Source organism: Cylas formicarius, unplaced genomic scaffold, assembly GCF_029955315.1.
Source record: "Cylas formicarius isolate icCylForm1 unplaced genomic scaffold, icCylForm1.1 PGA_scaffold_5__7_contigs__length_24384050, whole genome shotgun sequence".
Taxonomy (NCBI): Eukaryota; Metazoa; Arthropoda; class Insecta; order Coleoptera; family Brentidae; genus Cylas; species Cylas formicarius.
In genome coordinates, this window is record NW_026844341.1 from 17,966,932 (window position 1) to 17,992,120 (window position 25,189).

At 37.8% G+C, this 25,189-nt stretch overlaps 1 protein-coding gene across 3 annotated transcripts in view; it reads left to right on the plus strand.

Moving 5' to 3' along the window:
* The window catches only part of LOC132702170 (muscarinic acetylcholine receptor M2), a 39,252-nt gene extending 14,259 nt beyond the window's left edge, over positions 1-24,993 (plus strand). The window contains exons 2-6 of one of the 3 annotated variants that reach the window (XM_060670646.1): positions 7,850-8,002; positions 17,155-17,318; positions 17,377-17,595; positions 19,160-20,470; positions 20,537-24,993. In XM_060670646.1, coding sequence (XP_060526629.1) covers positions 7,902-8,002; positions 17,155-17,318; positions 17,377-17,595; positions 19,160-20,470; positions 20,537-20,931 — 2,190 coding nt within the window. In that variant the 5' untranslated portion in view covers positions 7,850-7,901 and the 3' untranslated portion in view covers positions 20,932-24,993. Of the gene's footprint in view, positions 1-7,849; positions 8,003-17,154; positions 17,319-17,376; positions 17,596-19,159 lie in introns of all 3 variants that reach the window. The other 2 variants (XM_060670645.1, XM_060670647.1) reach the window with 2 other exon arrangements.
* The last annotated feature ends 196 nt before the right edge of the window (positions 24,994-25,189 follow it).

Below are 25,189 nucleotides of genomic sequence, written 5' to 3' on the forward strand. Positions count from 1 at the left end.
TAAATACCTCTCCGTTATTAAACTTAAATTCTCATAACAACATTAATTAGGGTTTTATTGTCATTTTTCGGTATATATAGTAGCAGGTAGTTTGTAGATATTACATTTGGCTCCGCCCCCTTCAAACAGTAGATAAGCAGGTACAGAGTAAAATGCGAGCCAGTTTCAGTCAAGCTCTAGAAGTCAACAGGATGATTGGCGAATCGTCAGCAAGTTCGACTCAGTTATAACCGACGCAGGAGGAATCCAGAAGTTTTGTACAAATTTTACAGTACCCTTTGGAAGTTTCTTTGAAAAATTAACATTAATTAAGGTTTTATTTTAATTTCGGGTATATTTATTTATTATTTCGTGAAAATCTGAACTTTTAGTTTTTATATATTTTGTTAAATGGATTTCCATCAAGTAAAAGCCACATCAGTTCAACCTTTTTAATAATTTTGATTTATTTTATGAATGGCAAAATATCCTCATTTGTCAGGATCGCAGCAACTGCGGCCAAAATGGCCGTGTTAACGAAATTTCCGATGGGTAGTTGTCGAATCGCGTCCCATTTCCCCCTAATGTTTGCGATTGTTGCCCGTTAAGCCGGTAACGACCCTAGCCGAGCGGCAGTCGACGAGATTGCGACGATTACGCATTCGCTCGGTATTACTCAAAATGGAAAAAGTCACTAACGACGTTTCGAGAAACGTACGAACCGTTATCGCGGACTTTATTTATCCGGATTAAAACCCGGAGGTTTGGCTGACGTGCCGCATGCAAGTCTCGAAATGCAACGTTTCGTATCGGCGATTAACAAGCAAAAAACCCCAGTCGGTCACGAAATCGGTCAAGGTCGCTCCCCAACGCTGGGACCATTAATTTATGAAGTCGGTTTATAGTTATGGCCCTTGAGAAGGGAGATATTTAGGCAAGAAATACGATCAGCAATAAAAACAATCGTTGTTGACCGCTTCGCATAGACTTGAAGTCGTAATGTACTGGAAGGTCCAAATTCGAGAGGCTTTAACCATTTGCAGCATAGTTAATCAAAGTCAATAGCTGAAAACCGCATCGTGAAATGTCAAGGCGTTTTGAGCTACAGGGTGATTCTCAAAAATTGTGCGATTTTAAAGGCCTTCTATAACATTTTTTATTGTAAGAATGGAGTTTTGGGAAAAAACATTTTTTTAAGTTTTTTTAAACGGGAACCTCTCTATTTTACCCGTTTTGTCTTAGAGCCTTTCGTTCCCGAGATATCACACAAAGTTATAGTTCTTTAAATGGGATACCCTCAATTTTTCTAAAAAATCAGTTTTTTAATAAAATTTCCTGTCGAACGATGTGCGATACACCTATTTTTATTAAATAGTTTAAAAGCTATTTGCAATTTTTTATATTTACCATAGTAGGCGCTGTGTAGATAAAATTTTATTGTTTTGCTTCTAGTTTACAATAATTACCAGCCCTAAAATAATAAACGGAAATAAAATTATTAAAAGGAATTTTTTTATTTAAAATTTTTATTAATTATACTATGTAACACCTAAAATCTACAACTTACTTCTTCTTTAATTCTAAAACAAACATATCCTTCTTCTTCTCTTGACGCTATTTTCTCCATTAAGAATTTCTACCATACGAAGCAGCCGAAATTCCTCTTCCAATTCCCTTCTAGTAGTTGGGCAGTTTTGAAATACAATTTCTTTGATTCTCCCCCCACAAAAAGAAGTCGCAAGGGGTCAGGTCTGGAGACCTGGGGGGGCCAATATATTTCCTATCCAATTTTCGGCAAACACATTATTTAGCAAATTACTAATCTCTCGTGCATTGTGAGGACGTGCAACGTCATGTTGAAAGTTGAATCAGCTGTTCTTCCAGAATTTCTTGGTATCTCTCGGCATTTAAATTTCCATCAAAAATATATGGCCCAATAAGTTGTGCTCTATAGATGGCCACCTTAAAACTGAACCTTCCCTGATTCGCTTGTTCCACCATAATATGGGGTTTTGATGTTTCCGGTAATAGCAGTTATACCTGGTGAATATTCCATCACTAGAAATCGTTGCCTCATCCGTCCAAATAACTTTCCTGGCAAAATCGGGGTCTTCTTGGCATTTATTTAGTGCAAAGTGCACGTCTTGTACGAAATCTCGTTCCACCCTAAACTTTTGTTTTTTAAGCACCCGCTCGGCATTGCTGCGTGGAATCCCAGTGGTGGAAGTATTCTGGTTAATTTCTATTTTTCCTAGAACCGTTTTATCATGTCGTACTTTTCAAAGTTTTGAAACGTTTTTATAGCTTGACGAAGACGCCATTTTTGACACTTGAGCTTGTGTGTCATGGCAATTGTTTTACCGTAACGCTGCATAGGTCAGAGTTAAGCACAGCCTACTATTAATTATTAAAAATTGCAAATATCTTTTTAACTACTTAATAAAAATAGGTGTATGGGACATCGTTTGACAGAAAATTTTATTAGAAAACTTTTTTTTTAAATTAAAAAAGGTAACTTTGTGTGATATCTCGTGAACCAAAGACTTTAAGACAAAATCGGTGAAACAGATTTGCCCTTAAATAATCTTAAAAAAATGTTTTTAATAAAAATCAAATAAAAAGTTATAGATGGATTTTAGAAACGCACATTTTTAAGAATCACCTTGTTGCTCAGAAACGCTTTGACATATCATGATGCGGTGTTTATATTTCGACTTCTCCCGAAAATCGAGCCCGTAACATGCATATTAGTTTTGCTGCAAATGCTTAAAGCCATAAAGGCCCCTCGACAGGGTGGGCCCAATTGGACAATTTTCACTATAACTTCTTGAAAATATTGTGTTCCTATGAAAACTAATAAGCGTTTTTCGTAGAATTTAATAACTTAAGTATAATATTTCGAAAAGTCATAGTTTATTAGTGATCAAATCTAGAAATACACTTTTATATGGGACACCCTGTATATCCCGAAACCAATGTACCGGTATCGGGTATCTCGGTTATTTTTTAAGATAGAAATTTGAGGTTTAGCAACGCTGTGGAAATTAAAGATGCCATCAAGACAATTAGCATGGCGCTCGTGGCTTAGTTCGTTTTTACTTGTTCTATGTTGTAAACAGATCAACTAAAAGTAAGATATATTTCAGGAGTTATTACTATACTTTTTAAAAACTACTCAAAACAATCATCAAGTAAAGGTTTATTATCATACAAAGAAATCAATACTTTAAAATTCATTTATTTAAATGTGTTTTATACTTTATAAACTACTATTTGTAATCATTTTCAACTTGTTATAGTCCATGATTACATTAATTAATATGAAGTAACATATCTAAAGAATATTAACATATTATAACATATATTATGCTTGTTTTTTTTAATAGACGAGTCATAGCCAACTATTTACTTAACATAATAATATCATAATATTTATCATATTAATAAGACATCATTATCTAAAAAATATGTATTTTCATCCTGTTTTTTCGAAATTAATTCCATATACACCGGAAATTCAAGAATCCCATGAAAGGAAGGAGGTTTAGAACGATTGAGGAGATGCGGAAAAAATTACTGGAAGAACTCAAGGCTATACTAGAAAGTGCTTACCAGAATTGCCTCGAAGATTAGAAAAAACGTTGGCACAGGTGTGTTATTTCTGGGGGGACGATTACTTTCAGGGGGACAACATTAATTTTGGTGATTAAATAAGTGATTTTTGATAAAACTTAAAAGTCACCTTACTTGTTGAAGACACCTAGTACATCCCACAGAGTACCAGAAGCAGAGTACGCGTTTCTTGTTGATTCCTTATATTTATTTGCAAAACTGAACTCAACACTAAAAAAAAATTGACACCTTTCAAAGTCTACATGTTCAAAATTCGAAACTTCTATTTCTTCCAAGAAACAATATATCAAGTGTGCTACATTTTGGAAAGAAATTTTCAGGTCATTTCGATGATCCAAAATTATACAGGCTGTCCCATATAAAAGTTTTACAAATATGATGCTGAAGTCATTTAATGTCGAGTATAAAGTTGGATAATATTTTCATAGGCAAACAAAATTTTCAACAACAAAAAAGTTACAACGATTTTTGTACAATGTTCATTCACGAAAAACACTCTGCAACTCTAAAATAGCCAGTGACCGAGTAAGGTTCGATTTTAATTCAATAATTTTTTTGGATATTTTAACAGGGTTTTCATTCATACAGTTTAAATGCTAGGTAAATTATAAAAGTTGGACGATTTTTTCTATATTATCATTTGAACATATCATTTAATTTTAATGACTTTTTTAATTTGTTATCTTTTTTTTACTCAATTTCAAAAATATATATTCCCCGTACTATTTTATGGTCAAAATTTGAGTTCCTTTTTCTGAATATTTTTTTAATGAAAATTATCTTTTCGAATACGTATATTGTAAACATCGTCGCCATTCATTTTACTTATAATTCCTATTACTCTCTTCAGAACGACAAACACAAAATAAACTTGAATTTAATCATTATCTAATTAAACTTATATACTCGCGAAAACTACGTACATTTTAGTACGTAGTTAGTTATTTTAGTTATCATAAAATAAATAAATGAATTTGGTTGGCTCCGGATGAAGAACATTTTTTTCTCTTTTCTTTTTTCGTTATTGGTTTTATTGGTTGTATTTTTTTTTAAATTTTAGTAGTTGTTGCACCAGACTTCGCCATTTACCATTTTGCAACCTTATTGTATTATTGTTATTATTATTTCTATTATTATTATTATTCTATAGGCAAATGATTAAGAAGATTATCATATTATTGCATATTATACTCTTTTTACCACCGTTAGCTGGTGACCCCCGATCGCACCGAAACCCGTGGCTAAAATTTCGTAAACGTCCGAAGTGGCTCACGTCAGTAGTTAACAAAACTGACGTTTTAATATAATAATAATTTTATATTTTGAACGGAGTAGAAAAAATGAATTCTGGCTGGTAACATTTTCGACCCCCGTCCACCTAGTGAAAGAGAAAGAAATTGATAAGATAAAATATCAAGATTCAATTTTTGTAATATGCAGTCTTCTTTTTGGTAAATATTCATCAATTAACCTCAACCGTCCAAACCTGGTAACCTGACTTCTTGAAAAAAAAACATTTTGAGAAAATGAGTCAATAATTTTGACATTTGACGATTTATTTAACCAGCGCCACAAAACTTAAAAAATCTCTGTGGTTTATCAATCTATTAGCTCAAAAAAATATATATTTTGGAAACTTGATACAAGTTTCGTGCAGTGCATTCCAGATTCGCTTTCTCTCATGGGTTATCCTCAGAACCGTTAAAAATACGGTTTATTAAATTTTGGAAATTGCCTTTAGAAGGAATTTGGCATATTCGGGGGTACTCTGATCTCGTTATTACAAAAAAAAGGTAAAATTTATATGTGCACAGGTCAAAATATTTTTCTATTCCCCTCTGCAAAATACCTAATTACACACAGATCTAGCGTGCGGGAAGCGTCATTTTACCACGTCAGTTCCGTTTCCCACGGATCTGAGCCGCTTCGACATTTCCTAGATTCCGGGTTTGGGTGCAATCGGATGATTTCGGAAATATTTCCCACGCCTTGTATTCGTGTTGTTTTGCGAAAATGTACTACAAAAATTAACGGTCGTAGAAAAAGTATAGTATGCAACACGTTCGGTAATAGTCTAATATTCAATAAGTGCGGTAAACGGCATTTGACTCACGAGTTTATTTGGCAGGAGCGGAGCGAGTGCTTAATAAGCGGGCGACTTAAAAAGTTTTCCGAACGTTTTGCATACTATACTTTTTCTACGACCCTTAGTTTTTGGGTACATTTTCGCAAAACAACACACATTCACTAACATGACCTTCAAAATTCACACAACTATTTACCAGATGCCATTAAACCTACTCTTTTATCGTTCCGATCGGTTCTGCTATGGTTGTTGTCTCCTTTTAACTGTGTACGTTAGAGAGAGATATGTATTATCGAATATGTCACATAAACAAAGGAACAAACACAATTTATAAGCAAGGAAAAGCAGTTCCTAACCTTCAATTTTGTTTTGTTTGTACTGTGGGAAACTTAAATTATAAATGTCACTTTACTTACGGACTAGGCAACTAGATTTTAACTGTAGCTTATAGCACGTGGTATTTAAATTGTCTTTACATTGCATTACATTTCTCAGTGTATTAGTTTTTGGGTACATTTTTGCAAAACAACACGAATACATTCACCGACCTGACCCTCAGAACTTACAAACGTCAAAATTCAAGGCGCGGGAAATATCTCCCAAACCCGTGCCCGTAATATCCCGGAAATGTCCGAAGTGGCTCAGATCCGTGGCAAACGAAACTGAAGTTGTATTTTACAGACGGGAGTAGAAAAACTTTTTAAGTCACTCGTTTATTAAACACTCGCTCCGCTCGTGCCAAATAAACTCGTGGGTTAAATGCCGTTTACCGCACTTGTTGCATAACATACAATTTTAATCCACTGTTCTTGGTTATGGCTATATTTTTCATTTAGAGTACAGTGCTCTGTTACAAACAATCGACTGTAATATACGGTGGACGTTCCCAAGCTGCGACGTGTGGTTCGAACTATCGCTTGGAGCCGGATCCCCAAATTGTGTATCGCCCCCGCCCCCCGCGACTTTCCCCGCGAGATCGGGATATTGCCTATTCGGTATCTCGCGCCTAATACCCCGGGCTGCCTCCGAAATGCATATCCGTCTGCCTCGGCACAAATCTTTAAATCTGTGCAGCGTTATCCGAATTTAATCCCTCCTCTCCCGCACCAACCGCGATAGGTGACGTCACTCGATGAGCAGCACACGGGCGTTTAAACGAAGAATAGCGACATAAAGGTGTGTTTCAATTCGATTTTGAAGAATGTATAAATATTATGAATGAAAAATCTTTGAAAAATATATTAGATTAGTTAATTAGATATATAGATTATGACAATAAATACCTTATTTGCTTAAATTCATAGTGTTTGTTATCGTCAATACAGGAAATGTTAAAATGATAAATTCCGAGCTGTATTAATGTTATTATAGTTAATAACCAAATTTTAAAATTTACCTAAATACACTTAAAAATAACAACACAGGAGAATGTATTATGGTGGAAAACTTATAACTCCAAGAATATCCCGCATGTTTCGAAGTGCATCAAATCAAAAATCCTAATTGATGTTTATTAATTGTTATTATTTAAAAAAATGATGTTACTCAAGAAAAACACAGAAACCTACAAACAGCCACATGTTTGCACCCCTAAAAGTATTAACCGTTTGGTTTTTCGGTTTAATAGAATATCTTGATCGGATTACAATGATGTAGTACACTTTATATTTTAGTCCACTCGTTTTTGACAAATCGGCAAAATAGGAAATTTTTATATAATTTCACAGAGTGCCCCGACTGACAAATAAAAATATGCCCGTTTGACATATTTCTAAACAACGTTGGTGGTTGAATTATTACAAAATACTAATACTAAAACACTTAACAATAAAAATTAAGACACAGTATATTTATTAAATTCTTTCATTCTAAAGACTTGGTTCCAGTGACCAAACCTTACCCATTCATTACCACAATACTGCTCATAAATGTTGGAGAAGGTTTTAACAAACCACCTTCACTTAAATGATCAATCCCCGAGAGTGACTGCGTTTCAGACCCTTCTAAAGAACCGCCATAAAAACGACAAACAAAAATGATGTTTACAGCTGAGACAGCCGTTTACTACATAAGCTCCGCCCACCGCGCACCATCCTGTCTATTGTGTGCGTGTCCTGGGTCGTACTTATCGAGCTGTGTGTGACGTTTCAGGACGACGAAGCTGCAAAATGACCTGCACCGACGAGGAACCAGGAGGCGGAGAATGATGGACAACTTCACCGAGGTATCGAAACTCGAAGGCTTTGAAGCCAATAACCGTACCACGCCCATTTATACCATCGGGCCTGAGTTTATCGCCCAGTGGTGAGTATACCGTCCAATGGGTTATATCAGTGGAATATAAGTCACAATTTCGTAATTTGTTTATCGAATCTAGTCTGAAATTTCTCAATTTAATAATGATGAATCCCAGTCATGACCAACGGAAAAATCTTTTTCTTAATTTTTGCATTTTTAAATTTAATTTTTCTTGAAAGTTTGCCTTGTCAATTATGTAAGGTAGAATTAATTAATAGTTTTATGGAGGACAAAATTGTAGGTATATAAGATATCAAAAATATAGAACAATCTAACCTAAAGTAACTTAAGTATAGAGTAAGGTACTAAACTCTAAAAGAATAACAAATTTTTGGCAAATTTTCAATCATTCTGTGAATGCAGTAAATTTAAAACATTTTTTGTTGCTCAAGCTCCTTGGCTCTTTTCAACCAACCAGCTATTGAATTATCACTTTCTTTGTGTGTTTTAAGTAAAGGCTTGATTTGACGCTGATAATACTCTCACGAAAGTCTAATCTCTAATAGTTTATGTATTGGGGTACATTAAATGCAAGATCCCAAAAAAACTAGGCCAAATTTGACTTTTCAGTTTCATAGTAAAGGCCTATTTTCATGCAATATTTTTTTGCCTACCTTAAAATTTTCCTAGCATTTTTTTTTTTGCTCGTGATGGTATTATCACCATGAAAACAAGCCTTAAAAAATAGGGAAAACGTTTTCATGAATTAACTCAACCATTTTGATGGGAAAATTTTATTCCTAAAATAAATACTCTGTTTTTTTTTGGGGGGGTGGGGTGATTCTTGGATCCATTTTAAGAAAAAAAAATACTTTTCTGAGAATAAATTAATTCAGATATTTTTTTAAATTATGCCAATATATAGCTGAAATAGTACATTATTCAACAAGTGCGGTAAACGGCATTTGACTCACGAGTTTATTTGACACGAGCGGAGCGCAGCGGAGCGAGTTTTTAATAAACGAGTTAGTTGAAAAGCAGGACCGTTCGTTTTTGGGTACATTTTCGCAAAACAACACGAATGTATTCATTGACATAACCGTCAGAATTGACAAACGTCAAAAATCAAAACGTGGGAAATATCTCCGATTGCTCCCAAACCCGCGTGGTAAAATCCCGGAAATGTCCCAAGTGGCTCGGATTCATGGGAAACGAAACTGACGTGGTAAAGTGGCGCTTCCCGCACGCTAGATCGATGAGTAATTAGGTATTTTTGCAGGCGGGAGTAGAAAAATACAATTTTGTTCCGGGGATTTTCTCTAATATTGCTTTCTTAAATAAAAAACTAGTTTAGTTTTGTATTCCTAAATTTAACTGCTCAAAAAAGATGAACAGCAGCAAGTGGATTTTATTTTTGTTTTCAAAAACTAAGCAATAAGACCCGAAAAGAAGTCTATAATCAAAAACGATATGCAATCTTAGAAGTATATATAGGTGCACATACGTAAATATGGCGCAAGGGGATAGCCTCAGGTCATCTATTTAGCGCATATCTTTGGTATATCGTGTACAGCAAATCCGCAAGGTATCCATTCAGAAGATATCTTGTGACTTAAAAATGTACTGTGTACAATATAAGAAGACATTGTGTGCTATTTGGGTATCCACCCTTCCAAATTTCAACTCCCTATCTCAAGCCGTTTAAAAGTTAATGTTTTCACTTTTTTGTGTCACCGGCTATATAAACTTCAAAAATATTAAATGACCTTAATCCCGTTGGCTTGGTGGTTAAGGCGGCCGAGTCTCAGTTTGGAGGTTCCTAGTTCAAGTCCTACCCACGTCGCCGTAATTTTTCTTCTTTAAAAAAAAAAATAAATTTTTTAAACTGACCTACGTATTGCTCGCGTCAGTCGCCCCGTAGAAAATGTGACCGACGTCGACGGAACACACACATACGCATCCCGAGCAGATAATTGGCCATCGACCGGGATCGGCCTGGATTAATCCATCACCGGGTGATCGCGTATAAACAGGTTTAGGCTTATTACCGGCCGGGATCTATACGGGAGAAGGTTATGAAATATATTACGGGCAATTTTATCTTTAAATAGACTTTAATTACGGGGTAAATTGGTATCGCTCTCTCTTGCCCCCCCCCCCCCGTACACCATGTCCCTATTGTTTTATTATTAGAGGGGCGCTGCAGATGAAATTTTCTATAATTAATCAAGTCCATTTTTTGTGTCCGGTGGAAAATGTCAGCGCCCCCTGGCTCGTGATCGATATCGTGTGGTTATTAATCACCGATTCCGCATCCAATTAAAATATTAAAAGGACGCCGCTAATTAAATCAACCGGTTTTTCTTCGGCGAAAAATAAAAACGAAGCACCGTCGACATTAGGTTACCGATTGACGTAATTATAATTAATTGTGGAATAATTATATTATATGTTAACGAAACGCTAACGAAGCGTCCTCGGGCGGTTAATGTTATGCATTAAAGCTGTCAAAGCGATTAATCAACGATCGATATTTGGCGGGCCCGCTCGCCGCGCTGGATCGCGTCGTCCTTGGATTTTCGCCTGTGCGTATCCCGTAAATATCGCGACATTTCGCATCGTCCAATCCGTCTCCGGAGGACCTCGTACGCTTGGTTGCCCTCATATAACTATAAGATTATATAGTCGTAAAAGTTGATGCGCTACAGGTGGCTATGCTTTTTTCGTAGAGAAGGTATGGATCTTTTGCGCATGCGTCACATTGGACCCAATAGGATCTTAGAGAAACAGTGATTCCTATACATTTTACATTTAACAAACTGGAAAATAGACTTACAAAAATTACAAAATAAAATTGCCTACATTATACCATCTGGAAACCTATAGGAGATATGAAAAAAAAGCTTCCTGAAGATTCAAAATATAGTGTATCCCCCTCCTACATCAACTTTGTTATTTTAAATATATCAACATTTTTGGGATGCTTATTAAAATAAATGTCACTTTCTTAAGAAATTAATATTCGAATTTTGCATAGTTTTGGCAGAAATTGAGGTTACGTGTTTTTTATTTCATATTTTGATTGCCCCGTATAAAATTGTCTTGTGAAGATGTATTCCAACCAAAATTTAAGCACAGACTATGGAGATGATGCACTACTCAATCAGTTTGACAGATGCGCCTCAGCTTATACAGACTGTCCCAAACAGGTGGTGCCGCTTTGGCGAAGTCAATTAACAAAATCTCAATTGGGCACCCTACTTCCTACTTCTTTTAAAGATATAATACTCCATATATACGAATAAAACTTATTGCAAACAATACAGATTGAATAAAACTTCAGAATTCACATTTAAAGAAACATTTCGTGGTTAGCTTGATTAAAAATGAAAAATAAAAAAAAAATCAATTAAAGTTTATCGGCTAACTAACCAAAGTAACAAATTTAAATAAATAAATCATTCAAGCTAGATAATTAGAGTCGAGTTTTCGTCTTCGTAGAACTGGAGTATTAAATCGTAAGTAGCTGCTAAGAATGTAATATGTTTTAATTTACGAGAATTACTGGAAATATAAGAAAACAATTAAGCTACATCTAGCATATCAAAATTTTTCAATAGAGTTTAAGCCTATGACTGTATGAAAACTAACGCTTTGCCCTGATATACAATAAAAAAAAATCAGAAAAAATAGCTTACATGACGAAATACACGTAGAAATTGCATCGTATCTACGGGGATTAACAATAACACCAATTTAATTACAGAATTATACGCGGGTGCTGCAATTTTGCTCTGCTTTTTCACACCTTAACGGCTTTTTTGCCTGAAAATTGAATAGGATTTCGACATTTTTGAGAAAATAATGCCGTAAAAATGACGCATCCAAACATTGATAATGTGTCAGCGGCCATGTTGTTTTTTGAAAGCCGCAAAGCCGCAAGTTCTTAGAGATGATATTAGAGTTGCCATTGGTTAAAAACGAAATTTTAAATCTGAATGGACCTTCTCAAAATGACTTGTATTATAAATGCTATATCGGCATGCATATCAATATGCGCATGCGCGAGATTTACAATCTAGACATCGCTGTTTAGAAAGAAAATGGCGCGCTGAGTTAAATTTGCAGGCACGTGGAAGATGCATTCCATTTTGTTCCATCCATTTCGACGAAAAAAATATTAGAGTTACAATATTATCAAATAGCTATATGATTCTTTCAGGTTTCCAATTTTGAATCCACATTTTATTTTTTCTCTGCATCAGCTGAAGGGTTTTTCACGATCATATCATATAACCGTAGGAATATAAAAATAGCTTTATAAAACTGGGCTTTTGTTCGTGTAAATGGAAAAAAGTTTCATTGGTTGAAAAACCTATGAAAGCACGTCAAACATTTAAAAACGTGCGGCGCGTGTTAAAAACGCCACAAAACAAAATCCGGACCGCTTCTGCGCTATTATTATGCAAAATAACGTGTCGCGATGTATACGTGTTTACGTTTAAAGTATTAGGCGACCGTTTCGTAGCTGGCTACGAGGTTGTATGGGACGCGGATAGTGCGCGCGTGTCGGAAAAATTACTTTCCATCGAGCAGGCGGCGGAAAACCCGATAAAAGTTCCCGATGAATGCTTATATAACGTATCGCATACCGATATACACCCTTTGGCGGCGGAGGCGGAGGCGGTAAATGCGAGGGGTTCGGGGGACATGTTTTCCGGGTCGCGTTTTCGCGATATTTACAAAAAAAAAGTAACGCGGCGTATAGCCATTTAAAAAAAGTAAGTTTATTATTTTTTAAAGCAACGGTTTTGTGTTGTTTTTGTTCTACGACATTTGTTCTATATCAAAAAACAAAGATTTGTAAATACAAATAAAAATTAACTAGTGGTTCCTTGTGACACTGCTGGTGTTAGTTGTGACGTAACTAAATACAATAAAGACTACCTAGATATCATCATCTGAGTCACAGCACGGATCGAGTAAAGCTCTCCACAAATCAGACAAGATGTTTCCGTGTCGTCTTCATCGGAGCTACTTGATGAGGCACTTGCTACTATTGCCTTGCGCTTGTTGTAAATATTTCTTTTTGCATTGCATTCCTTTTCTTGTTTCTTTTTATATTCTTCTTCTAACTCGTGCTTGTTGGGGGTGTCAGTCCAAATAGCCGCACGGCCACGTTTGCCTCCTATTTTGACTAAATTTGACTCATCTGTAGATCTAAATAGGAGGTTAAGTTTATGCTTTTGGGTGACTTCTTTATTGGTGTTCATTTTTTGAGCAACACTTTAAAACAATTACATACATACTAAAACCCAGTGAAAAAGTTTCAAAACATTTGTCAAAATGTGGTTTAAAAATAGCTTTCGGAACTAACAACACAATAGCAAATTATTTAAAAAACAATAAAACGAAATGTCCAAAATCCCAAAAATCAGGCGTCTACAGGTTGAAATGCGGATCTTGTCCTACAATTTATGTTGGAGAAACATGTAGATCCTTCAAGAAACGCATTAACGAACATAAAAGAGCGTTTAAAAACAATAGTCTAGATTCTAATTATGCCACACACTTAAACACAGAAAAACACATTTTTGACGACAATTTTGATATTTTACATACAGCCACAAAAAGTAGAAAATTAAATTTATTGGAAGCCATGGAGATTAACAAAATGAAATATTCAAATGTATGTTTTATGGTCAGTTTTCGGTATATATAGTAGCAGGTAGTTTGTAAATATTACATTTGATAAAGACACGGTGTTGTAGAAACAAACTTTTAGTTTTTTTATTTTGTTCATGTGAATATTATTTTATATTGGGCTGTTGGCCCGTTGATAAATAAATAAATAAAAACTAATCGAAACTAGACTATCGGATCAATCTGCCCGAGCGGCAATTAAGGGTGTCGTCCTCGGATAAAGTTTTCTCATTTCGGCGAGAAGGTTACACGTCCGCGCTCCCGCTGACCGGAAAGGTGTGCCCGGAGCCGCCACGTCACCCGGAATGACGCGATTTCACGCCGCCGATGTGTCCGATATAATCGTATCACCTTTTTTAAAGGCGTTTTTACTGAAATTCGGGCTACAAGCGCCCCACCGGCCCCAGCCACTGCTGCGGGCAGATCTCGATGCGAAATCCTCCGGCTTCAGCTGAGATTACGGCTACGACGTCGTTTTTAATCCGGGATCGACCGGTCTCGCCGCGTAATTCCGTTTTATTGTTGTTCCATTGTTGCCTCGCGTTAACAATGGCAGATAAAACCGCGAACATGTCCTAAATAAGCGGTCACGGCCGTATTTTAAACATAAACTCGATGCCAGACTGCTTAACATCACGGTACGTTCGCTTTTAGAAGTTATCATCGCCGCAGTTCACTCAAAGCGAGTTTGTCGACGTACGCCCCTGATTTAACACCTTCATCCAGCGATATCGGTGGTCCTAATTACTTGTAGTACCGCCAGGCGGGTAGGGGCGGGCCTCGAGGCAGGGTGGGGTCGCCTGCAAAAGTAGACTAAACTGTTTGACCACCGAAACTTTTTATTTATTTTTTTAATATTTAACCGCCAGTTGATGTACACGAACCTTGCACTTGCAGACTACACAAAAAAATTGAAAATTGTTATATCTTACAGTTATTTTTCAAAGAAACTTCCATGGGTTACGGTAGTAGTTTTTATAAAATTTCCTGAGTTCGTTTTTGTTGACTAGAACTTGCTAACGTTTCTCCAATCGTCCTGTTGGCTTCTTCAGAGCTTGACTCGCATTTTACTCTTAAGGCTCTTTGGTGTTCTTTGAGCCTAGTTGCTGTAAACTCCTGGCACCTCAAATGGAATTTTGTCTTTGACTGATCGAAGATGTTGAGAGATATAAACAACATTTTCGGCAGACCTCACCAAGTTGTATTTTTGAAAATCTGGTAGATTGCCAAAGATTATCCTATCTTTAAATACGATTATCAACCTCTTACTGAAAATTATCGACGAATTAATTCATCCTACATTAATTCTCGTTTTACAAGATTCGAGACGGACTTTCCATACATTGACACTGCTGTTATTCTAAAAGCTTATGGCATCTTTGTTCGTTCTCAGTTTACGTGTGCAACGCTATTAATATGAAGGGTCAAATCTGCACCGACTCTACCCAAATTTACCCAAACATCTTACCAATAAGGAAATCTTTTTACTTACATTTTTAATACAAAATAATTTTTGTCACATTTCATTTTATTTATTTTTTTAAATATAATTAAATATAAATTAATAATATATAATGATAATAAACTCAAAAATATGTATTTAAAACTTCATTATTACCAAAAAAATTTTATTTCAATTTTAATTTTCTTTTACCAAAACAAATTATTATATTCAACATAAAAATCTTATGTTCAACAATCAACATATCAAAAAACATATGGTTAAAATATATTTAATTTACGGATATTTCCATTTACATCTCATTTTCAATTTTATTTAATTTCATTAAACATAAATTAATTAAATATAAAAATATTATTTCAAACAGTTTAATCACGACCGGAGCGCAGTAGAGCGAGTATTTAAAAAAAAATGATAAATTTGTTTCTTCAGGTATCTAATTTAGAGCCATTTCTTTTCAGCGATCTTATTTCTATGCCGAACCTAATATTTAACCTTACTGACACTGTCGTGATTGTGAATCCAGCCAAAACAGCAATGATGAACCTAGTAATAACTGATTAGGAAACTGAATCTCGACATTCCTACCTTACCTAATTACTATCGCAAGGGGTCTTGGAGTTATGTTTGATGAGGGCTTCACGTTTATCCCTCACATTCTTCAGTTGGTGGCCAGCTTCTCTAGAACCTTGGATTTGTTCTGCCAAACTGTAAACATTTTTTCCATATATCCTTTAAACTGTATTACATATTACTCCTATGCTAGGACTAAGTTGGATTTTGGTTCAATCATATGGTGCCCTATTTCTAACTGCCATAATCAATCAGTTGAGTATGTTTAAAGGTTTTAGAGAGGCGCCTTAAGCATAACCGTATCCTTCCTAGGTTTGGCGAGACACTCTTGACTGTGCATCGTGACTCACAATCACCATCGTTTCTCCATAAACTCGCAACTCTAAGATTGACTGCCTATTTCTTCTGAAGCAACTATGGCTTCACGTTCTTCTTGCTGCAATTGAAGTCGTAGCTGGAGTTTCTCCCACATATTTTGTGACACTTTTCGGGTTTGGTTGATCCCTTCAGCTTTAACTTTGGTTTTTGTTAATATACAAAAATATAAATAAAAAATCCATAAACCTGTATGATGTGGTATAACACGACCAAAAATATGGTGCATTTACTGCTTTGACGTTTTCAGTATTTTACAGTACCTTATCCGCAGACTTTCGGAGGACCGTTTCAAAATTGATGAAGCACTGATGCTGCGGGGTATTTTCGAAAATGTAGAAGCGTTTATTTTAACATCAGGTGATATGTGTCGTTCTTAAGAGTTTCATCTAAATTGCATTATCTTCGTAAATATTATTTGATTTATGTACCTGATTCTCGAGCTTTCCTAGGCTGTTTTCACTGAATAAATAAAGAAGAAATTAAAGGGAAAAGGGGAAATGATTTATATTTTGAAAAACAACTTCTGGAATTAGTAAAAATAAAACTTTTTAATAAAGACTACAAAATCGATTCGATAGCACAACAAAATGGACATGAAATCTTGTGAACAACGAGTAATAAAAGAAGAAAATATATATCGAGAAAGATTAGTGGCGGAGTTGATCATTGAACGAGGTGACGTAGTACACCTAGTAGACAGTAGGGATAGTGACGATTCTTTAGGTGACTGACACTTAATTATTATTATATGTAATGTTTTGTATATTAGTAATGATACTATGTAGAAATGTAACTAAATAGAAATTAATACATTGTTACTTTGTACTAATTTTTTTATGTGCGTGTTTCAAGAATTGCTCCGCGAAAAAGATTGAAAACATACTGTTAGTGTATGTACATAAATTCCTAGGACGATCCTGGCATGGTTACGGGTAAGGGTTCGCTCGGCAGGGTGTTCTATAAGGGGCTGCGGTTTTAGAGTAATAAACAAAGTTAATCACGGGATCGGTTGTAAAAGCACTATATTTCTGGTGGAAGTATAACGTTGACGGGAAGGAGTAGCCTATCCTGTACGCTGAGTCTACTATAACGGCCGTTTCAGGAAATTGCAAAAGCAGCGTGAGCACATCTGCAAAACGATCTACAGCGGACTGATATCGCTGACCGAGTGCGTCGAATCTTTCAACCTGTCGGCTGGCGGCGGCATCGACAGCGGCTCGTTCAACGTGATCGGAGGCGGTGCGATCGACTGGACGCGTCAAAACCGTGAGTGTATGGACTGGCGCGGGTAAATTCTCGATATTTTTTTGTGCCCGTTTTCAAGGGACTCACGACGGCGCGTCTACGGAGCCCGCGCTCGCGCCGGTCCTGGCCCCTTTTAAGCTCTGGCAAACGATCCTCATCGCGATCAGCTTGGGCATCTGTATCATACTCACCGTTTCGGGTAACATCTTGGTGCTGCTCGCTTTCATCGTCGACCGAAACATCAGACAGCCGAGTAATTATTTCATCGCGTCGCTCGCCGCTACCGACATGCTGATCGGTGAGCACGCAAAGAAAATTAGTCGCATAGAAGAAATAATTCATAGAGCTTTGAAACCTGGACACTGAACTTCCAGCAGCAACACCAATACTGATCCCATGAGTTTTCATCTTCTCGCTGAGGGGTTCAGGCCCTTTCGCTCAAGAGAACACATCAACAGCTAATCTGTTGACTTAACTTAACTTTCAATAAGGCTTACGAAACCCAGACTAACATTTTGTCTACAAATTAACTTTTCAAACACTTTTCAAAGCAATGACAATAAACTAATGGATCAGATACATTATTTGGAGTACTAACTTCAGCCAAAGGCAAAACTATGCATGAAGGGCACGATTGTTGGACAGCACAGTCTAAGCATCTCGAGAAATATTCCATCATTACCTAAAGCTTTGGATTTTAATTGGGATAGACCCAGACTATGTCCTCATGCCATCACCAATGCCAACTCCTCAAGGTTTCAGTGCTTGGAGGATGTGAAAGTAGTCTCACGGAGTCTATAAAATGCTTGTTAATTAATTTTGGAGTTCTTTGATCTTTTGTAAACTTTTAAATGAACGGTCGTACCGCAAAAGTAAACAAATTTCTAATTTTTTTATGTTGTAAATTTTTGGGTTTTTTATATTTAGAAAAAAGTTTAGTACAGATAGGAGCGTAGGAACCAAAATTTTCTTCGTTACCTTCGTCACGTTAGCTCCATATTAGTCTCATAAAAAAACGCGGCCCAGTCCGCATCGAGTAGCTTTCTTCACCAAAATGATTTAGGTCCCAATGCTTAACGAACTTTGGTGGTATTTGTGGAATTTTACATTAAGTGTACAGTAAGGACCTAACGTTGATGTGACCAGGCTGTAAGTTATTAAATTATTGAAGTAGATCTTTCTTCATTCTTTATGGTTACTGGGTTTGCTTCACCATCTTTTCGAACTAATATTCTCCCCTCTCTATGCTTTTTTGGACTGTTTAAAGAGGTGGTACGTTTCTTTGGTTAATTCGTCATCCAAAAAGATCCTAGATTCCTCTTTTTTAACTCGAGTTCTCTGCAGCTGACGCTTATGCTCAGGGGTCACGGTCACCATGAGCTTGGGACAGACCACGTAGGTACCATTTTAACATTCTCAAGATCATTTGGTCTATGCGGTGTATCCAGGTTGGAAAATGGTTTAATGGTTTTATTAGTGGCTTCTTCTTTGCGGTCGGCCTTAGTTACGGATATTTGTTCTTGATTTTCATACTTTTTCCTTGGTTAATTCTTTGATCTTTTCCTCCCCTCGTCAAATTTCTCACCTATAAACTCAAGGGATTTTCCAAATTCTCTTATCTGTTTAAACATCACAAGGAAAAGTATTTATGGCAAGTCTTAGGGTAGTATTTTTACAACGTAATACTACCTACAAATCTTCTAGGTGCCTCTTGCATCGGTTGTTAGATAATCGAACTCGCTGAATCATCCTTTTGGCTTCTTCGACTAACGGAGAGATTCTTGATTTCTTCCGGTGTCTTTTGTATAGATTCGAACATGTTAGTTTCGGATGACGGAAGATTGAGGAGGGACGTTTTGCAGGCACCGTCTCGATGCCCTTCTACACCGTCTACGTACTGATGGGTTACTGGAACCTGGGGCCTCTGCTCTGCGACCTGTGGCTCTCGGTAGACTACACGGTGTGCCTCGTCTCGCAGTACACGGTGCTGCTCATCACCATCGATCGTTTTTGCTCGGTAAAAATAGCGGCCAAGTACCGCGGCTGGCGCACCAAGCAAAAGGTCATCCTCATGGTGACGATCACGTGGATCATACCGGCCCTCCTCTTCTTCATCAGCATCTTCGGTTGGGAGCACTTCGTCGGCTACAGGGACCTGTTGCCCGGCGAGTGCGCGGTCCAGTTCCTCAAAGAGCCGGTGTTCAACACGGCCCTCATCATCGGTTACTACTGGACCACCCTCATAGTGCTTTTCATCCTCTACGGCGGCATCTACAAGACCGCGTTCGACATGCAGAAGAAGAGCGAGGCGAAGCAGCGCAAGATGCAGTCGATGGTGGCGCTGAGCGCGGGCGCCATGTCCGGCATGGCCGGTCGCGCGGCCGGTATCGGCGTCCCGAAGCCCCAGGAGTCGCCGCGGACTCCTCCCCCTAAGGAGGGGGAGAAGAAACAACTGCCCCTCGACGGCCTCAAGGTGACGGAGTCGTGCGGAGGCGGCGGCGACTCGACTTCGACGAGCTCCCAGAAGAACAGCACGACGACGACGACGACGACGACGACGACTGTGGCGGCGCCGAAGAAGCTGCCCGAGCCCGCCGAAAAGTCGGAGAGGTCGAGCAGTCCCGCGTTCGAGTCGGACGAGGAGAGCACCGCGGTCGCGCCCCAGGAGGCCACGGAGAAGCAGCGCCGTTCCGTCGTCGACATCGTGCTGCAGACGAGCGGGATGTTCGGAGGCGGAGGCGGCGGGGGCGCCGCCCCATCGCCAAGCGGTAAAAAAGTGACGGCGACGGTAAGACCATCGCCCCCATCGGCCCTCGTAAACTCGTGCAGTTTCGCGGAAGTGTCCTCCCGCACGCACCCGGAGCCCGTAGCTAGTAGTACCGCCCCCAGGACCCGGAGCACGTACGACCTCCTCGTAGACGGTACCGGTTTGCGTTTCGCGGACGAAAGTTCCGCGGCCCCCCCGACCCCCCGACCCCGCGTAGCGCCATCCGTTAACCGCGCGTCGCCCCCGCAGGTAGCGGTCGTCGCCAGGGCCGATTCGGTGCGCATCCAGACCGAGGTGACGTTGAGCGCGGACCGGCCGATCACGGCGGCCGTGAACGACGACGATGACGAGCGAAGCTGCTCGAGTAGTCCGCGAGAGGGCGCTTCCGGCGCGCCGAGTCAGACAGGTAACGCGGCCGGCGCGATCATGGCCGCCGCGACCCTAGTTAACCGGTCGAAATTTGCTAAAGCAGAGACGACGACGGAGGCGACGACGGAAAGCGCGCGCAAGGTCTTCGTCAAATCGATCGGCAAACGTCTTCGGGTAAAGAAGAGGACGATAGCGGGCCCGCTAGGGGCGCTCGGTCTGCGCCAAAAGTCTAAATCGGAGAATAGAGCGCGGAAAGCGCTGCGCACTATTTCGTTCATATTGGGAGCGTTCGTCGTGTGCTGGACGCCGTATCACGTGTTCGCGCTCGTCGAGGGCTTCTGCGCGGAACCGCCCTGCGTCAACGGCCACATTTACATGTTCTCGTACTTTCTTTGTTACGCCAACAGCCCGCTGAACCCGTTCTGTTACGCGCTGGCCAACCAGCAGTTCAAGAAGACGTTCACGCGGATTCTGAGGGGCGACCTGCACCTCACCTAAATGGGGAAATATGTAGGAAACTGCTAGTAATTGGGATTGTTGTCCTTTTGTCCGAGAACGAGGTGTTCTGGTTGTGGGATAATTTGATTTACCTACCTATTACTACGTATTATTTCTTAAGCCCCTAATGCACTTTTTTTAATCACTCTAGGTACAAAAAAATCATTTTTTTGCAAATAATTACTGTTTACGATATTACTGATATGATTGATATGATGATTTCTCAGCACACTAAACGCCTTCTCCTTCATTTTGCTCTTGCTCCATATTTTCTAAATCCATATCATCTAATTTTCATTTATATCATCTTCATCTTCACTACTAGCCCAGTAATCTTTTTGATCTTTTTTTTTGTATGTACTTGTCTTTTTTGCGTACTTTTTTTACCTCTTTTCTCTTTTTCTTCTTTTATCGTCTTTTTCTTTTGTGATTTTTGTTTTGAGTTATTAGCGCTGTTAGGGGCCTTTTTGGAAAAGATATAATTTCATTAATTGAGTTATTATAAATATTATTGTCACCGGATTCAACACTCGCCGCTATCGGTTCTTCTATGATTCGTTCCGCTGAATTCGGGTACACTTAAAGTCCTCCTTACGAAATACACCAGGGTTCAGTTTATGGCTTTTTCTGCAGTAGAGACTGAAATATGGACTTTGGTAAATATACCGTTAACATCCGTCATCAAAATCCCTTATTAGGGCCTCGATTTTAAAAATAAGTCATATTCATCATCCTAGGAGGTATTGACAACATATGAATTCCATTGTCCTTACAGTAGTGTTACTCGTTTTGGAAAAATATTTCAACCAAATGAGAAATACATCTTCCGTCATCTAAACGCTCTTAGTACATGCGTCAGTGGAACCTGGTGGGCCATTCCGTTCCAAAGATGATGCGATCCTTATTCTAGGTGGAGTAAATAAAGCATTCGCATTCATACAACACACCGTAATATTTTTTCCTCTTTCCCCACTAGTTATAGATCCAATTTGCGTCTGCTCTTTTTGCGCAATGATTCGAAGCTGTATGTTAAACGTAGTGATTCTCATTTCATCGACGTTGAATATGCAAGTTGCAGAAAACTTTAAAGGGTTGAATTTTATTAATATTTGTCGCTTCTGGTTTTCCAAAGCTGAGTGCGGGATGCCTATTCATAAATGCATACATCTAGCGTTCCTTCTTATCCCGATTAACTTTGTGAGGGATAGATAACAGTTCAGCATATGAAAAAGCAGCGCGCCTCGATTGAATTGGTGTAGGACTTTTGCGATAATCGTGACAAATGGTCAGAAATCCGCTCTTGTTCTTCAGAGAATGTGTTCCCTTTTTAAGTCTTTCCTAAAGCCTTGTTACAGTTACCGTGCATTCAATTTGTCTTGATAACATTTTAATTGGTTGTAACTTTTATTCTGTTAGAGATATGAACGTAAACAAAAAATAATGTAGGGTTAGCAGCCAGGTTTTTTCCAAGTGAAGTATAAAAGAAAATCCTATCAATTTGCTAACATATAAACCTAGATCATATTCTTTTGAACATTACATATAATTTCAAAGAGTGCCGTGACTCATTGCAACAACAATAATTATTTACAATATAAAGTAGAACAAAAATATAAAAAATGACCTTACCTTACCTTAAAGTAAAAAATTCTTCAACTATTCTAAATAGTGCTATATGTGAACACATTTCTCGTACACTCCCCAACCCCTGGGATATTCAATGTTAAGAAAACTTTTAACTTGCACAACATTGTGAGGAGGGGCACCGCCTTACTGTCATATAATCAGCGTTGATATATTTAGGGGCAATTCTTCTATATATTGTTCTAATTTGTGCTTTGTGATCTGCAGTTAACTTTTGATCTATGACACCACACCACACATTAATAGATTGGTACCCCTGGGTTTTTATTTCGTGTTTTTGTCTAGGATTGTTTAAAGACCAATATCGCGTATTTTGTCTATTAGAAGCCTTTCTTGTAGTGAACGAACTTTCATCAGTCCATAAAATGTTTTTCAAAAAATTATTATTCACATTATGTCTATTTAAAATATCCAAACATATCTGCACTCTCCTTTAACATTGTTCTGCACTTAGTTTTTGAGTTTTACGAAATTTAAATGCATTATATTTATATTCTTTCAAAACTGAGAGGATTGATCCCCGAGAAACACCTGTCTCTTCAGATACTCTAGTAATGGAGGAAACTGGATGTGCTTCATAGAATCCTAATTAATTTATCTGCCTTATTTTCCTCATTTCAAATATCATGATCCAGCATACCTTCTTAGCATTTAACGCGTTGCCGCGCAAATTTGTTTGCCAGCATACTTTTTACTGCGTCGGTTTTTGCTGAGTCGAACTTGCTGACGTTTCGCCAATCATCCTGTTGGCTTCTTCAGAGCTTGACCGAGAAAAACTTAAACTGTTTCACAAGTTTTGTAAAAAGTATTAAAGTAGCCTGTGGAAGCTCTTTGAAAAATTCTTTGCTAGCCTTGGAAAAATCTGTTTTGAAGGAAATTTTTATATAATTTCAAAGAGTGTCCTGACTGGCAAATAAATATATGTTTATGTTTGACATATTAGTAAACAATGTTGATGGTTGAATTATTGTCCAAGATATGATTGTTAAAATGATTTTTCTCGAATTTAGCAAAGGATGATGTGCTTCAAGTAAACAAAGAAGTTGCAGCCAATTAAAATATTATCAAGATAAATTGAATTCACGGTACATCAAAGCGTCGTGCAGAAAATCTCAGGCCATTACCATTTTGAACAGCATTTATTGCAGACAGCATATTCTCTTCTGTTTACTAGTTAAATCGTCAAATAGGTAGAAAAATTGAGAAAAGTTGTAAACATTCCTCATTGTGATCCGTCTCATTCTAAATTAAATTTTCAGAATCATTCTGGTTCGCTATAGGCGACTAGTTATGCACAGTATCTCCTAAATTTGTTTTATTTTGTTTGTTTATTTTGTTTTGTTTACGACAGCAATCTGAGAACAGCTCGGTATCTTATATTTTCCTACACTAATTTATTCCTTTGATAGGTCAATATTAATAACATCATAAGTTGAATAGCTGTACATCTTAGGTTCCCATGTATTTTGGGTTGCATATTAACGTTTTCCACTTATCGTCACGTCCTGAAAAATATGATTACGTGAATGGTGGCGTTGCTAGGACGCCAATGGCTCAATAGCGACTGATATTGACGTATCGGAGGGTCTAATTTAGACAAAACTATAAACAATAATCACAAAAACCATAATCGATCGTCTGATTAAAGACACCAAATATGGACGTTTCCGATGATTAGATAAACCATGTATAGGGGTCCTGCCTATGCTGATAATATTAATAATATATATTAATATAATATAATATATAATATTAATAATATATAGCGACGATAAAAAAATTAAATGCTATGTGTGGCAGCTATATGGTTTTACCATTCACTTAATTCACAGAGAAAAATAATGAGCGTGGCCGGTACATTTTAGGTTATGTATACGGCCCTTTAGACGTATCCGTGTTTGGTTTACTTTGCTATTTAATATTAAGCGAAAATAACGGCAATAATTTTATAAAAACCTGTCCGGGAATGCCCCAAAAGGTACGCCGCGTATCACTTTTTAGACGTTATAGTGTGTACATAAGGAGAGATTCGTGTGTGTGTGTGTGTGATGTAGGCCGGACTTGCCATAAATATTCTACTCTTACGCACGAGGTCAGTTTTCGTTTGGTTTTTATTGCGGCGCATCAGAAGTAGGGTGGCTTTTATGGGGCGTCCGGCATTTCTAAAGTACCAGACAATAATATATTTAAAATATCCGAATTACAATACCCCGCTATGATGTATATTTTCCAGGGTCGAATACGGACCTGCGTGATTGCGTTCGTGTATAAATCGTTTGTATCAAAAAATATCTGTAACGAGTAATGCGTTTTCGGACGAGCAGATGTGTATATTAGCGTCAACGTTGTCAAGTAGCGACAGAAAAAGTAGCGTCAAACTGCTGTACTGAGCCCACAGCACTTTCGCGACGACTTTTAGACGGAAATAATAAATCTTCATTTTCTATACCCGCGTGTAATTTCATTTTCCCTTTCATACCTGTAATAGCGTAAATAAAACACTGAAGTGCTCCAAACGCTTTTGAATTTATTTTCAAATCCAGGATGTGTACACTTAACCTTATCAGAATCATAGAAGCTTCGTCTTCTTTGGTTTTCCTTAAATCGGACACGT